This window comes from Pungitius pungitius, chromosome 5, assembly GCF_949316345.1.
Source record: "Pungitius pungitius chromosome 5, fPunPun2.1, whole genome shotgun sequence".
NCBI classification, from domain to species: domain Eukaryota; kingdom Metazoa; phylum Chordata; class Actinopteri; order Perciformes; family Gasterosteidae; genus Pungitius; species Pungitius pungitius.
This window is the reverse complement of record NC_084904.1, coordinates 21,356,156-21,372,443: the sequence shown is the minus strand read 5'-3', so window position 1 is coordinate 21,372,443 and position 16,288 is coordinate 21,356,156. Positions and strand designations below refer to the sequence as shown.

At 41.2% G+C, this 16,288-nt stretch overlaps 2 protein-coding genes across 2 annotated transcripts; both read right to left on the bottom strand.

The window, feature by feature from the left end:
* Window positions 1-4,917: 4,917 nt before the first annotated feature.
* Window positions 4,918-6,645, bottom strand: LOC119224874 (zinc-binding protein A33-like). Its single transcript, XM_062562573.1, has one exon. The coding sequence runs from the start codon at window positions 6,643-6,645 to the stop codon at window positions 5,239-5,241; it is 1,407 nt and encodes a 468-aa protein (XP_062418557.1). The 3' UTR covers window positions 4,918-5,238.
* A 2,787-nt stretch (window positions 6,646-9,432) lies between these two features.
* Window positions 9,433-12,317, bottom strand: LOC119224869 (zinc-binding protein A33-like). Its single transcript, XM_037482318.2, has one exon. The coding sequence runs from the start codon at window positions 12,161-12,163 to the stop codon at window positions 10,736-10,738; it is 1,428 nt and encodes a 475-aa protein (XP_037338215.2). The 5' UTR covers window positions 12,164-12,317; the 3' UTR covers window positions 9,433-10,735.
* Between the last annotated feature and the right edge of the window lie 3,971 nt (window positions 12,318-16,288).

Sequence of the window (16,288 nt, the reverse complement as noted above, 5' to 3'; positions counted from 1 at the left end):
TCGACAACAACATTCCTGTCAATCACCAGGTGATTTAATGATGTGTGACATTGAGGAGCCGTGGTGACAAGTTCACCTGCCACAAACTAAACCTTCTCTCGGATACGTCCTGCTCAGACTCAATGTGTGAAGTGTTGGACAAATCTGGTGATGAAAACCATGATGTTTTTTGTGTGTGATTTAAACATTAATATCTACCTGTCCAGTAAAGAAGCAGCTCACCTAACACCAACCAGTACAAATCAGAATGGGCTACGGCCATCCAAATGTATTGAGCACTTTTTCACTAACACCACTGATCACTGCTCTAAAGCAGTGTCAATAGTTCTTTTCAACAATCACAATTTAATCAAACAGAAAAACTAGTCCTGAAGTCCTGAAAGCCGCCTGTAGGATCACATACAAAAGTTCAAACGAGGTCATCCCCACCTCCAACGAGCTCCAACTGAGGTGGAAACGTAACTAATGCTTATTATTATTTTTCTGATTATTTATTTCTAACTGTGTATATTTCGTCATTTTCTAAAGAGTCAGCTGATGGGGATCCAGAAAATAAACATTACACAAAACCTTTACATCTACAAAAGACACCTCTGATGTGAATGAAAACCACAAACACAGAAGAAGCACATGAGGTCTAACCTGCCCTGTGAAAGAAACAGAGACCTTATTGAGGCCTAAATGAATAGTGGAAACATTTATGCATTGGAATTCTCATTGATTAAATACTTCATTTTATCACTTTTTTTATGAAGAGATTTCACAAAACGTTTGGTTTGTTCTTTCTTATTATTTTTCCAACCTGGTGAAGGAAACACGGTCGTCGATACTTTCATTCAGATGTTTTTAACTCATCTCACCAAACCCTATTCTTCAGGTAAATTCCTTTTGGGCGTTCAGGTGCAGAAACCTGTTTTATTTTCCTGTCCCCACATGTTGAGTCTCAGTCAGAGTTCACTTTTTAACACAGTCGATACTGAGAGTCTTCAGTTGGTTTCTTGGCACAAAGACAAAGCCGTTTATTTGACATGAACCTTTAGACCAGTGGTCCCCAAACTAAGGCCTGCGGGCCGGAAATGGCCTCCACATTTGGCCCGGCCCCCTGAACAATACCAGAGGGGCATTAGGATTTTTTTTCAGTCTGGCCACCCAAATGCTAGACTAGCCCCTGTGAAATAGAACGTAATAATGGAGAAAGGTTGATTCAGAATGCAGGGTATTTAACCTGCAGAGGTCAAATGATTATTATTTTGTTCAATGCTCTCATCTGTCAAGAGGCGGTGGCCGTTATTATTTATTAGACAAATAGTGTTATTTATTTCCTGACTTTTTTTTCTGTGAAGGTCCCGGATTATTAAAATTTGGTTATATGTGGCTTTCTAGAAAACAATAAATGTTTACATTTAGGCACCCACTGCAATCGTCACACTTTTTCTGACTCCGGCCCCCTCCAGAGAAGAGAAAAGTTATGTGGCCCTCACAGGAACAAGTTTGGGGACCCCTGTTTTAGACACACGATTGGTGCAAAGTCAGAGCATTTATTATTTAATTCTTTCAACTTTAACAATCTTTCATGGAAATCTTCCAAAAATGACCACACAATCCCTGTATTTGATTCAGTGATGAGTATACAAAATGACGCTTGTTGCTCCTAAATTTTGCCTCGGGCCTCTCTGGGAATCTGCTGCATTGAGGGCTTTGGAAGTTGTTTGCAGGAATCTCTCCTCCTGCATCATCTACATCTACAATATATAATTAGATACTTATGAAAGTCACACATTTTATTAAATCCTTGAAGTTGTATTTAAACACCTCAACAGACACCTGATGCCTCCACTGTTGTTCTGGTTCAAGATTATTACAAAGAAACACTAAAGCTTGACTACTGGATCAGCCTCATCTCACACGTCTCTCTGTATGAAAGATGACTGCAGTTATAAATGTAATGAGCTCAAGTGCATCGCTTAAGGAAGCAGTATGAGGAAATCAGAAGAATCAAGTGGTGAAGGAACTGATCTGTGTTTTAATTCCTCTGAAACCTTTAGTCAATCATGTCATCATAACTGCCCCCTGGTGGTGGTGTATATAATATATACTATAATACTGCCTGCTGATTGGTCTGGGACTTGCTCATTTTAATTATTCTGTATATTACCAGTAAATGATAGAAATCATGCAAACTTAATTTGCATTTTCATAGTGAGCGATCTCGTTTCGGCTGAGTGGAACATTTATCACTTTAAATCTCATAATCCAGTATTGTATTTTAAGTGTGGAGAGGATATGACGTTATATGACCTTTTAAGGATGAAGAACTATGAAGGGTTTAGGATAGGAAAGAGGGGACACAAGTGTTTTAACCTTATGAGCAAGACCAAAGACTTTTTGATCATATGATCATCCATATAATGAATATCTGCTGCGTGGGAGTCGTGATGAGTGACGGTTGTAAATCCCTCATAAAACAAGCTGTAGACGGACTTTTAAGCGGACCGATGACCCGCGTGTCAGGTTCTCTCAGCGTCCCGCTTCCCTCTTTACTCGCAGTCCGCCGGTGATGAGGGGACAGGTGCAGCGACACCGGACACCTGGGTTTCATTCACGTCTGAGGATTTCCACTCGGAGATCTCGCGAGAAGTGTTTCTCCTTACGGGAAGTTAAAGGGAAAGACCGCGAGTCCGAGTAAAACACGATAAGGGAACTAATATTAATAAATACCTTGAATAGCGTGAGAGGAAAAGGGTTCTCACCGTGCTGCAAGATGACCACGTCCACTATGACGGCTTGGGTCTCATTACATTCTAATGTTGTTTGAAATGAGGGAGGACACAGTATCACACACCTGCAGATAACTAGCTGATAAATAGCTGCATTTACTTTGTATGACAGTCACTGGACACTTTATTTTAAGTTCCTCATGTTCTACTGAATGCTGTTATACTCAACCTTTCTGTCTATTCTCTCAGCGTATGAACACTTTTATCTCCAGATGATACAGAGGAGATGATGATCAGGAGGATGATGATGATGATGTGGCACTAGGAGGATGTTGACAGTGATGATGATGATGTTGATGATGAAGATGCTCTCCTGTGGGGCCCCGTGTTGTCGGTGCAGAACGTGGCCCTCACGTAGCTCAGAGAACACGTGGAGCATCGTTGACCATCAGCACCAAGACTGAGTGGAGCTTCACTGAGCCTGCAGGTCGCTTTGAGGAAGAGCAGTCGGGTCCAAGTGACCGATGAGAGGCAGCAGAGAGAGAAGGAGCTCCAGCAGGGGGCGCAGTCACACAACGTGAGGCACAGACACACACAGACGGCCCAGTGAGGCTTCTGATGCAGACGCACAACCAGTTGACTTTAGTGTCCAACCTGCAGCAGGTCATCAGCGTAGAAGAAGAGCCAGTAGAAGGAAGTAGAGTGAGGCTCCTTCTCTGGTCTCTGGAGGTCAGTGAGAGCTCTGCTGCTTCCCCTCACATCTTTAGTCACATGAAGCAGGACTGAGATCCACTGGAGCCACTGTGTTCCTCTGAAGCTCCTCCATCTTCTCCCTCCACACAGGGACTAAGTTGCACTGACAACACTGAGTTGACTTCTCTGCTCTTTCACTCTTTGTCCCGTTCCCTCTGTTTCTGACTTTATTCCATCATTTCTCTGCAGTCGCCTCTTTCTACTTCACCTTTGTCCCTTTGTGTCCCTCTGGGTTTCTTCTGTATAATAATATTGATCCTCTAGTTCTCTGATTCTTTGGATTAGTGCTCTGTTCTCTTACGTGTTTCTATGACTTCAACAAAATGTGTTACGGTGTCATCAATAAAATGATCATTTAAATAGAAAAGTGAGTCAGTTTCTGTGTAAACTCATCAAACTGCAGCACAGCTTTGTATTTTTAGGGTTAGGATTCATGTTTTAGACCACAATATTTACTGAGCAGGTAGATCTCATGCAATTAAATCAACGTATTGTTGACAATATCACTAATCAATACACTTTTAAATAATTCATCCGGCAAATTTGCTCAAATTTGAGGATTCGCTGATTTTTCAACAATTATCTGATATCGATTGACTAAAATCCTTAAGAGATTATTGTAGAATCAGCTTTTGGTTTCAGCACTAAAACACATCTTAAAGTCAATGTCACTTTTTATTAGAATTGTATGCTGTTCACACGTGCTTATACAGATAAAACTAAAATTATTTATTGATTTGAAAGATTTCAGATGAAAGCATTTTGAGAAAGTTATTGACTTGAACTTGTGATAATTGAAAATAAAGGACAAATCTGCAGACTCAAAAAGGCATTTACTGCTGAAAATATGTTTAGAAAAATATTTTAAAATTACTAAGAAGTAGTAGTGGTAGGAGTAATTTTAGTATTATTTGCAGTAGAAACACTAGTAGTAGTGTTAGTGGTAGTAATATCAGTTGTAATATTGGTATTGGTATAATAGGAATAGAACAGAAAGGTGTAGATGAGAATAAAGTATTTTATTTAGAATCTTTAAAGCTAAACATCAAGCTGCAGTTAAAAAAAAGCAGGCGATTGATTTGTTTATTTGATTTCAGAGATAATAGACAAACAATTTATAAACTAAGCATCTGATCCAGAGGTGGATTCTCTTGTGATTGTCTCCTAGATTGAACCCTGAGAGATGGATAGAAATGTTCTGAAGGATCAGAAATACAGACATTTTCTACCAGACCCTGAACAGAGGTCAGATTGTGATGAAGACAGTCTGCAACCAAAATGTGAACTTTGTCTCGACCTTGTTGAAATAAAAAGAATTAAATCATCCTTCTACATTAATTGTATATGTTTAACATAAGAATGATATAAAAAAACATGACTCTGCATCATTTGAACACTTTAATCTGCAAATACAATACTTTAAGGAACCAAATAATTTATTCAAGAAACTGAACCGTTTATTATAAATACAACAAATAACTTGTTTCATGATGAAGATAAATTAGGTAAGATGAGGCTTTATGGCGATGTAACTTAAAACGAAAGCTTTTTAAGGCAAACTTAACATTGTATTTATACTTTTTCAAAATTTCAAAATAACATGTCGACAGTAAATTTACTCTTCTTTACTTAGATGATATTTAAACCAAAAACACTATTTAGTACACTTTCCCTCACATTACTTTAGTTTCTCATTCTTTAAATTGACAATATTGACAGAATACATCAACACATTTTTTCAAAATAAACTTCCCAATGAATTGTTTCTTTAGATCTTGATATCAGCAGTTCTAGCGTCACCAGATTCTCCAATATTGAAATATGGGAAGAGTTTCTCAGTGAAAGTGTCTCTGTAAGTGTAGATGTGAGTCATGTCTTCAAGGTCGTAGAAGGACACCTTCCCCCCGTCATAGTCCAGCTGGACTCTGATCCTCTGGAGACTCTTCTTCACTCTGAGAGGCCGACCAACACCATTAGTGTATTTCTCACTGTGAAGAGCTAAACACCAGAACCCATCATCCGGTGAAGCACCTATCTCTCCCTTTCTGTTAACTGACTCTTTAACCAAACCTACAAACCATAGAGGATGGTCTCCTACCTCCACCTCCCAGCTGTGTTTCCCTGAGCTGAAGCCCTCAGAGCCCAGAACATCTGCATACGTAGTGAATCTCTCTGGATTATCAGGAAGCTGCTGCTTTGTGTCTCCATATCTCACACTGGTCAGATCATCAGACAGATAGAGAATGAAGTTTGCAGTGTTTGGGTCCAGAATGACAGAACTGAACTGGACCTGGTCCTTCATCTTCTCCCAGACTCTGAAGGACAGGTTGCCCAGGTGTTTGGCCACATCTATCAGAGCTCCTGAGAGCAGCTGTGGATCTGTCAGTGAGCTCTGGACTCTGGCTCTGGTCTGAGTGGCTTTATAACTGCTGAGGAACGACACCTTGTGTTTCTGCAGGTCTTCTTCAACAGCAGAGATGCTGTCTGACAGAGAGGAGATCTGCTCCTCAATCATCTTCATCTCTCTGCTGATAGTCCTCCACTTCTGCTCCTCTTCCTCCCTCAGAGCTGCCAGTCTGGACTCCTCTTCCTCTCTCAGGAACTGGTGGAGCTTGTTGAACTCTGCTCTGATCTTCCTCTCTGTGGACACCAGCTGCTTCTTGGAGAGTTGAATCATGTCATTGTATGTTTTCTCCACTTGTTGGTGTTTGTCCCTCTTGTCCTGCAGAGACTTCAAGTCAGATCTCAGCTGGTCCTTCAGGTTCCTGACTGCTTGTTCTAGAGGAACCACCTTGTGACTCTGGTGGAGAGAGAACTCACAGACAGGACACACAGCTTTCTGCTCGTCCTCACAGAACCAATAAGGGACTTCTGGATGTTCTTCACACACCACCTCCTCTTTCTCCTTTTCTGGTTCCGTCTCAGTTGATCCAGTTTTCTGTCTCTCAGCAAAGGAGTCAGCGAGTCCCTTCAGCGTTAAGTTCACTGCTGGTTCATCCGTTGAGGACTTAGTTTTACAAATGGGACAGTTCTTGTTTCCAGCTTGTTCCCAGAATCGCTGCAGGCAGCTTGAACAGAAGCTGTGGCTGCAGCTCAGAGACACGGGATCTCTGAAGGTCTCTGAACAAACATGGCAACTCAGGTAACTTTTAAAAAGAGTGATTTTTTCAGCCATTTCCTTTAATTATCAAATCGGAGTCCCTCTGATTAACAAATCAACAAACATGGCAGCTCAGGTAACTTTCAAAAAGAGCATTTTGTTCTGCCATTTGCTCTGAATTTTCAAATCTGAATCTCTTTGAATTGAACATGACAATTCATCTGATCTTGTGCTTAGTAGAGATACTTCACCCTGTGATGGTGTCCCTCAGCTTCTTTCAGGAACTTCGAAGCAGTGTTGCCAACTCCTCAGCAAGGAAAGTCGCTCTTCTTCTTCTTTAAATTTGATTGGCAAGGCGCACCAACTTTAGTAGGTGCACATCGCCACCTACTGTACCGGAGTGTGTTTTAGGGTTTTAGGGTTATCATGTCATCACTGATTTAACTAATGAATAGTATAAATACAATACAATAACATAAAAACAAAACCTACACCTACTAACAAATAAACCCTACAGCCTAAGCCTGTTTCATTAAGATATCTCAACAGTGCCCTGAATCACTGGCGTCATTCTTCATCCGCTGCCAAACTCCACATCTGTCCCAACTGACCTACTGTTTGTTTCGAGATGAACCTCTCTGAATTGTATCTTCAACACTTTAGGATAAAATCCTCCACATCTTCTTTAGCACTACACATAGTGCACTTATCTGAGTCCTTTTTTGCCATTAAATTCAGGGTTCAGTTAAGTCCTGTCCGAATCTCTACCTTCGTATTATGACCTCCTCTGTTTTGTACTTCCCTTCGTATGTCTTTACATTTATGGATTTCTGAATGTTATGATATTGTCTTCCTTTTTTGTCATCACCCCACTTCTTCTGCCGTACATTGCGTGCTGCTGCTCTTTTTACAGATTTAGCTTCCGTTTCCAAAAGGAATAATCAATGTCTTCTCTTCTTTTAGTTTTAGTGCTTTCTTTGCAATCATATCTGCTCTGTCATTGCCCTCTACACCTACACGAGCAGGGACCCTTCAAAATTGTAGATTTACTCCCAGTCTGTGAAGTCTGTATACACTATCAGCGATATTCCCATTAATAAATACGGTTACCCACACATACAGAGGACCATTGTCTCAGGTCTGACCTCTTCTAACTATTGCAATCCCAAGATTATTGCAATTATTTCACCTGTAAGGACAGACAGTCTGTCAATAATTTGTTTGCATACGGCCACAGTACATTCTAAGGAATCAGGAACATTCATTGCCAAAATATGTTAGACATATAGGAATTTGACATGGTGGTTGTTGCATAACATCGGACAGTAAGAAAATGAGACAATGGACAACAACAGAAATAACATCAGAATTTACAGTTTAATTTTACACTATAAAATATATGGATACGGGTTAAGGGGATATAGTATAAACATTTCAAATTAAAGATAAGAACTAAATTAAAAATTAAAAATAAAGTGTACTGGCAAGCACATAATGTGTTGTGACTGTAGTGTGAAGGGAGTGACCAGTGGGAAAAGGGATGTCAGTCAGTCGGAGATAGGCCACTGTTGATGAGCCTGACTGCCAATGGGAAGAAACTGTTAGTGTGGCGAGAGGGCTTGTTCCTGATGGACCTCAGCCTCCTGCTGGATGGAAGGGGCACAAACAGGTTTTGTCCGGGGGTGGGAGGGGTCGGCTACAATCTTTTAGCTCGCTTTATGGTCCTGGAAGCAAACAAGTCCTGGAGGTACGGCAGATTGCAGCCGATCACCCCGGATGACACGCTGCAGCCTGTCCTTGTCCTTGGCTGTGGCTGCGGCGTACCACACGGTGATGGAGGAGCAGAGGATGGACTCCATGATGGCCGTGTAGAAGTGCACCATCATCGTCTTTGGCAGGTTGAATTTCTTCAGCTGCCTAAGGAAGAACATCCTCTGCTGAGCCTTCATGGTGATGGAGCAGATGTTTAGCTCCCACTTGAGTTCCTGGGTGATGATGGAGCCCAGGAAACGGGAGGAATCCACATGGAACACATTAGAACAGTTAAAATCGAAAGTATTTAATAAAGGAAAAGGTGTTGTGCTAAAAAGAACATCCCAGCTGAGGAGCTGCTGGTCTCCAGAAACCACAAACAGGCCACAGGGAATGCTTTGACCGTCCCTAGTGCCAGTCTGTTGTCTCCACCGGCGAACTCTAGAACAATACTGCCTACAAGTATTTATACAGATCAGTAAAGGTGTGAAAGTTGGTGGCCACGCCCCCTGGGAGTGGTCTATTGGTGAGTTCAATTAGTTCAATGCCCCTAGTGCCAGTCTGTAGTCTCTACCCAAATTCGATGTATGTTAAACATATAATGGTAATAAACGTTTCCTGATTAAGCTGCAGACACAGTAACTTCATTTCTTTACGTGAATGACAGGAGATCATTTCAATCTTTTTTTTTTACACGGGTGACAGTGGTTCATGGAGTAGAGAGGGTGTGCCGGGAACTTTAGGTTTGGTGGTTCAAATTCCGCCTTCTCCATGTCCCCATGTCGAAGTGTCCCCGAGCAAGACACCTAACCCCTACCTGCACCCCGGGCGCCTTAACTGGCAGCCCACTGTTCCCACTGTGGGATGGGTTAGATGCAGAGGACAATTTCCCCATGGGGATCAGTAAAGGATACTTTGTTCTTCTTTTCCTTTACGCAGCTAAGCATTAACTAAATACATGAAATAGAATTCCAAATAAACAATATATACACCTCTGGCTCCAACAGAGACACTGTAGGTATACTGTAAACTGTTAACAGTTTATATATTGTTATAGTTTGAAGTTTAAAAAAAAGTTCTTTAATGTCGTCAATCCTTTTGTGCTTTAAAAAAAACGTATCGGTTCAGGCACAGGTGTGTTTTCAATTTGGTTAAAAGTAATGGAAATGTCGTAGATATCCGTTGTTCAGAATGTGTCTAAACCCTGAGTGTGTCATGATTGTACCACTGAATCCACTGTCTTGGTGTGTCGGTCCATCATGACTTTATCTGCTCCTTCCTCATTGTTTACACTTCATCATCATTTTTCACCCTTTTAATCTTCTTTATTTATTTTTATATTTTAAGATTCATCCATCCACAGTTTCGACTTTCTAACATTTTCAACTGTTTATTCAATTCTTATTCTTTCTTATTTCCCCTTTTTTTGTCTTTTTCTAGTCATTAACTTTTTAACCTGGTGAAGGAAACACATTTGTCGATACTTTCTTTCAGATGTTTTTAAATACACTCACCAGACCTGTTCATATGGGAAAATAATTTCAGGCGTTCAGGTGCAAAAACCTGTTTTATTTCCCTGTGCCGACATGTTGAGTCACAGTCAGTGTTCACTCATAAACACAGTCTTTAAGTTGTTTCCTGGTACAAAGACGAAGCCGTTCCTTTCACATAAGCCTTTTACTCTCGACACACCTTTTGGTGCTTTCATGTCAGAGCATTTATTCCAGACGACTCTTTATCCCTTAGGTCAAAATACTTCAATATTGGATGTTACCTCATGTTCAAAAGTAGAAACCTTTGTTTTCCAGTTCTTTTTTTAGCCACAATTTGTTTTCAATATGTTATATGCCTTTAACTTTTACAATCTAATCTATTTCCCAATTCTGTAAAAAAAATGTTTAATTCTTTCAACTTTAACGATCTTTCATGGTCAATATTCTGTCATCTTTTTTTAGAGATATATGTGTTTCTCACAAGACAGCAGCACTACAAATATATGATGACAATATGAACAGTATACTGCATTATACTGTTATAGTCTATAACAGTAAAATGCTGCCAATAATGAGGATCTTTCTTGAGTACATTTTACAGATGAAACCTTCACATCAGTAAGGTTTTAAAGGACTTGAAGATGAGGCTTTATGACGTGATTTAAAACTAAAGCCTTTTAATGCAAACTCTTTAGATGAAAAGTAGTTAATGAAATAAAATAATCACAGTAAATCTACTCATCTGTGCTTTAAGGATATTTACACCAAAATCACAATTTAGAACATTATCCCTCACACACATAGTTCAGCTTATTTATGCTTTAGTTGCTCATTGTTTAAAAATATTTACAGAATAAAAACATAAAACCTATAATATACGTGCTGATGAGTCACTTTGACCTCACCACCTTCACTGAACATCACAGAGAAACATCAGTTTGACAGATCTTGATATCAGCAGTTTTAGCATCACCAGACTTTCCAATACAAAAATATGGGAAGAGTTTCTCAGTGAAAGTGTCTCTGTGAGTGCAGATGGGAGTCTTGTCTTCAGGGTCGTAGAAGGACACGTCCCCCATGTCATAGTCCAGCTGGACTCTGATCTTCTGGAGACTCTTCTTCACTTTGACAGTCTGACCAGCTCCATTAGTGTATTTTCCACTGCGATGAGCTAAACACCAGACTCCATATTTTGGTGAAGCGTATTTCTCTCCCTTTCTGTCAACTGACTCTTTAACCAAACCTATATTCCACTGAGGATGGTCTCCCACCTCCACCTCCCAGCTGTGTTTCCCTGAGCTGAAGCCCTCAGAACCCAGAACATTTACATACTTAGTGAATCTCTCTGGATTATCAGGAAGCTGCTGCTCTGTGTCTCCACGTCTCACACTGGTCAGATCATCAGACAGATAGAGCTTGGAGTTTGCAGTGTTCGGGTCCAGAATGAAAGGACTGAAGTGGACCTGGTCCTTCATCTTCTCCCAGACTCCAAAGGACAGTTTTCCCAGGTGTTTGGCCACATCTATCAGAGCTCCTGAGACCAGCTGTGGATCTGTCAGTGAGCTCTGGACTCTGGCTCTGGTCTGAGTGGCTTTATAACTGCTGAGGAACGACACCTTGTGTTTCTGCAGGTCTTCTTCAACAGCAGAGATGCTGTCTGACAGAGAGGAGATCTGCTCCTCAATCATCTTCACATTTGTGCTGATAGTCTTCTCCTTCTGCTCCTCTTCCTCCCTCAGAGCTGTCAGTCTGGACTCCTCTTCCTCTCTCAGGACCTGGTGGAGCTTGTTGAACTCTGCTCTGATCTTCCTCTCTGTGGACACCAGCTGCTTCTTGGAGAATTGAATCACTTCATTGTATGTTTTCTTCACTTGTTGGTGTTTGTCCCTCTTGTTCTTCAGAGACTTCAAGTCAGATCTCAGCTTGTCCTTCAGGTTCCTGACTGCTTGTTCTAGAGGAACCACCTTGTGACTCTGGTGGAGAGAGGACTCACAGACAGGACACACAGCTTTCTGCTCGTCCTCACAGAACCAATAAGGGACTTCTGGATGTTCTTCACACACCACCTCCTCTTTCTCCTTCTCTGGTTGCGTCTCAGTTGATCCAGTTTTCTGTCTCTCAGCAATCGAGTTAGCCAGTTCCTTGAGTTGGATATTCACCGCAGTATTATCTTTAGAGGACTTAGTTTTACAAATGGGACAGTTCTTGTTTCCAGCTTGTTCCCAGAATCGCTGCAGGCAGCTTGAACAGAAGCTGTGGTTGCAGCTCAGAGACACGGGATCTCTGAAGGTCTCTGAACAAACATGGCAGCTCAGGTCATTTTCAACAATAGCAATTTTTTCAGCCATTTGCTCTGAATTATCAAATCTGAGTCCCCCTGAATAACAGATCTGGATGGCTCTTGTGTTTAGTAGAGATTTCTCACCCTGTGATGCGTCTCTGGCTCCGTTCAGCAACAAGGAAGCAAATCATCTTATAAAGGCTGCCGCATTCTTCTGCGTCTTGTGTCGACGGACTCGTTTCAAAACAAGGTTATGAAAGACTTGTGCGTGTTGCAAAGCAATTCACCGCCGGAACAACAGGCGGAGTAACGTTTTTTTTGTCCAAAACGACCTAGAGAGTGACGTCTTTGTGTGTGGATGTCGTTGGTTTGTTTATTTATTATTCAAAGCCTTTTTTGCCCCGTGCATCACCACTGCTGCTTTTCGTCATATTTTTTTCACGGACATATTTGTCCCGTATTTTGCTCCACAACTTTGTGGACCCCTCGACAGGTGTTACACCTCTACTGGTTTTTACACCTACTGGTGCGTGTCCATTGCAGCGCTTGTTGAACTCTGCTCTGATCTTCCTCTCTGTGGACACCACATTTTCCCTCAGATTTCTCACAGTGTAACGTCGTCATGTCTCCTTTCAACACTGTCACAATCTGACTTCAAGTTCACCGACATCCTTCATTGGTTAATCATTAGTGGTTATAATTGCTGCTCTATGTCTGTATGATCAGCAGAAGATGACACTCTGCGTTCCCTCTCTCATAAACTGGAAAAGTACTTTCAGCCTTTGTGTTCTTCTCCGTGTGATGATCTCACCTGTGTGAGAAACAATTCTAAACACTGACAGAAAGTTGAAGAAAGTTATCAGGACAAAATGTAGTAACTGATGTTTCCTGTGTTAAAATGAAAGAAAACCTCAGTTGGAAACACTGGTGGCATCCGTACATGAAAGGATGGAAAACGTTCTTACAGACTTTCATACTCTAATGGTCTTAACAATAAAACATGTCATGAGATATTGATGATCTATTGTCTCTATAAATAGAGGAATAATCAATAGCTTCATAGGTAGAAAATGCAGAAGCAGACACCGAGGGAGACAATAGATGTGAGTATCAATACTGCATCAGACTAGAGGGGAAAACCCAACAACAGCTTCCCTGAAGTGACTCCGCCCTATGCTATCAAGTGTCGCGAGGTAATGAGCCATCAAGTGATTCACCTGAAGCGGCGCCACCTGAGAGACGTCAGGTAATTAGTGGGATCAGATAAAGACTCCTTGAACCAGTGTGTGTGGTCTCTGTTCTCCTTGTGGTCCCTTCCTGGCCACAAAAAGCAAGGATCATTATTTGATTTAAGCAACTCCACTCCACACATCAGTGAGATCACTCCATCTGTTGGATGATTTCGTTCCTGTGAAACCTTTAATCATGTCCAGAGCTGCCAACTGGTGATGGTGGAAGGATAAAATGAAGTTTCCAAGATGACCTCGTCCCACGTGGTGTCTTGGGTCACACCGTCAAACACCGTCAGGGACATGATGTTCTTCAAAGCTTTGCTTACCTTCTGAGAGTTCTAGCACGCAGCACAAAGGTTTAGATTTGGTCGACATTCTTTTCTTACATTTGAGTGGAACATCCATCACTTTAAATCTCATAATCCAGGGTGGTAATTTAAGTGTTGAGAGAAAACTGTTACGGTTGTTATATGAACTTTTAAGGATGAACGGGTAAGGGTTTTAGTAAGGGAACGGGTTTAGGCCAGGAAAGAGGGGACACGTGTCTCAACCAGTGGCAGCTGATGGATTTTTTTTTTTTGGTAGGGCCAGCCAATCAGTTTCAGTAAACATCCCAGTACAATTCAATGCAAAAAGTATATCAAACACAACTTTCCAATACTAAACAATGGGAAGAGTGTCTCACCCCTGCTTTCTAAATTCGTCATCTCAAGTCGATCCTTTTCGATTGGTGGTGTTATTTAAGAGCTCAAATGCTGATTTTATGTCATGGGCTTGGTTGACCGTGTACCTGTCAGAACCTGGAAGCATTCTGATGACATTAGAAGCACTAAGTGCACCTGTTGTTCATGTTGGGAGATGGACCATAATAACTTTACATTTTTGGAAGGTAGAGTGTTTGCTGGTGGTTGAGAGACAACAGCAGGGTCAACAATGAGGGTCTTATTCTCATCAGAGGAAGATGCCTCATAATCAGGGTCCTCCTCAACATCATCTTTTGTCTCAGACGCATTCTCCTCTACGTCACATGATCAAAGAGCTGTGACAAAACCTCATTGACAGAAAATCTTTAGAAGTAATTTTCCGTTGAGAGAGAGAGAGGGCAGAATAATAAAGCACCCAAAGCACTAAAAGCTAAATGCTTTAGAAGGCTGCTGGTCAGGTGGTCAGTCTCACAGTAGCCCCTGGTGCAGCAGTCCCAGCTCCCCCCCCCCCCCCCCCCCCAACCCAAATAGGTTCAAATGTGTTACTTTGTAGATTATTTAATAATATACTGCAGGTGCAGATGTTGTGTCTGACCTGTGGACGACCTGATAGTAAAATAAATACAATACAATAACATAAAGACAAAACCTACACCTGCTAACAAATAAACCCTACAGCCTAAGCCTGTTTTATTAAGATATCTCAACAGTGCCATGAATCACTGGCGTCATTCTTCATCCGCTGCCAAACTCCACATCCGTCCCAACTGACCTACTGTTTGTTTCGAGATGAACCTCTCTGAATTGTATCTTCAACACTTTAGGATAAAATCCTCCACATCTTCTGTAGCACTACACATAGTGCACTTATCTGAGTCCTTTTTTGCCATTAAATTCAGGGTTCAGTTAAGTCCTGTCCGAATCTCTACCTTCGTATTATGACCTCCTCTGTTAATACTTCCCTTCTTATGTCTTCACATTTATGGATTTCTGAATGTTATGATAATGTCTTCCTTTTTTGTCGTTATTCCACTTCTTCCGTCATACATTGCGAGTTTCCCTCTTTCCAAAAGGGGAAATCAATATCTTCTCTTCTTTTAGTTTTAGTGCTCTCTTTGCAATCATGTCTGCTCTGTCATTTAAATAAATAAAATATAAGGCTAGGGCAGGGCCAAGTCTAGACAGGCATGTATGAGGGGGCAGCCACAAATCTTGAGGGGGCATTGTGCTCTGCAACATAGCTGCTAAATTTAGTTTGAGGGGGCACAACATTTATTTGAGGGGGCCAGGCCCCCTCTTGCCCCTGCCTAGACCCGGCCCTGGGCTAGGGGACTAGGGCACACGTGTCAAACTCAAGGTTTGCGGGCCAGAACAGAACAGAAGGAATCCACAGTGTTGACGGGGAAGTCACACAGGGTGAAGGGGGGGGGGGCAGGGTTGTTGGCATGTCCAGCTATTTTCCACATTTTCAACTGTTTATTATTTTCTTATTCACATTTTTTCTCTTTTTCTAGTGATTATCTTTTAAACCTTGTGAAGCAAACACATTCGTCGATACTTTCATTCACCTCAACAAACCTGTTCTTCAGGAAAATTACTTAATTACGCCTGAGTTTTTATAGTAGTAAAAACTCAGGCGTTCAGGTGCAGAAACCTGTTTTGAGTCACAGTCAGTGTTCACTTATAAAAACAGTCAACACTGTGAGTCATTAGTTTGTTTCTTGGCACAAAGATGTTTCTTTGACATGAACCTTATTGTAGAGACAGGTTTAGTGCACTCAAAGTCAGAACATTAATTCTAGACATTTCTTTGTCTCTTAGGTCAAAAGACATAAAGAAATACATTTAAAAAACTAATGTTACCTTATGTATAAAGGTGTAAATATCTACCTTTGTTTTCTAGTTCAGTTTTTATCCACAATATTTTGTGTTCTCTCTTGATACTTACATTTTACTTGTCAAAAGACCAGATCATCACAGCTGTGATTTTCCTCATTAGAATTATTCATTATCATTTTATTGTGTTTGTCCAGATGTCAGGACACATGTTCTCTGAAACTGAAATAAAGTCCTTCTTGTAACAGAGTGATAATCTTTGCTTCATCAGGAATAGACAATAATATGTAGGTGCAGCTCAGCAGTGATGGTGCACAGTGTCCCTCACCTCTTGTACGTACTTCTACATCTCATCAACCAACACCAACCCAGAATGAAACAATGAGAGGAGCACAGCATGAGGAATGGAACACAAAGGGG

Bases quoted from the DNA above. Each gene is read 5' to 3' on its own strand.
- LOC119224874 (XM_062562573.1), bottom strand. From the start codon at position 6,645: ATGGCTGAAAAAATCACTCTTTTTAAAAGTTACCTGAGTTGCCATGTT.
- LOC119224869 (XM_037482318.2), bottom strand. From the start codon at position 12,163: ATGGCTGAAAAAATTGCTATTGTTGAAAATGACCTGAGCTGCCATGTT.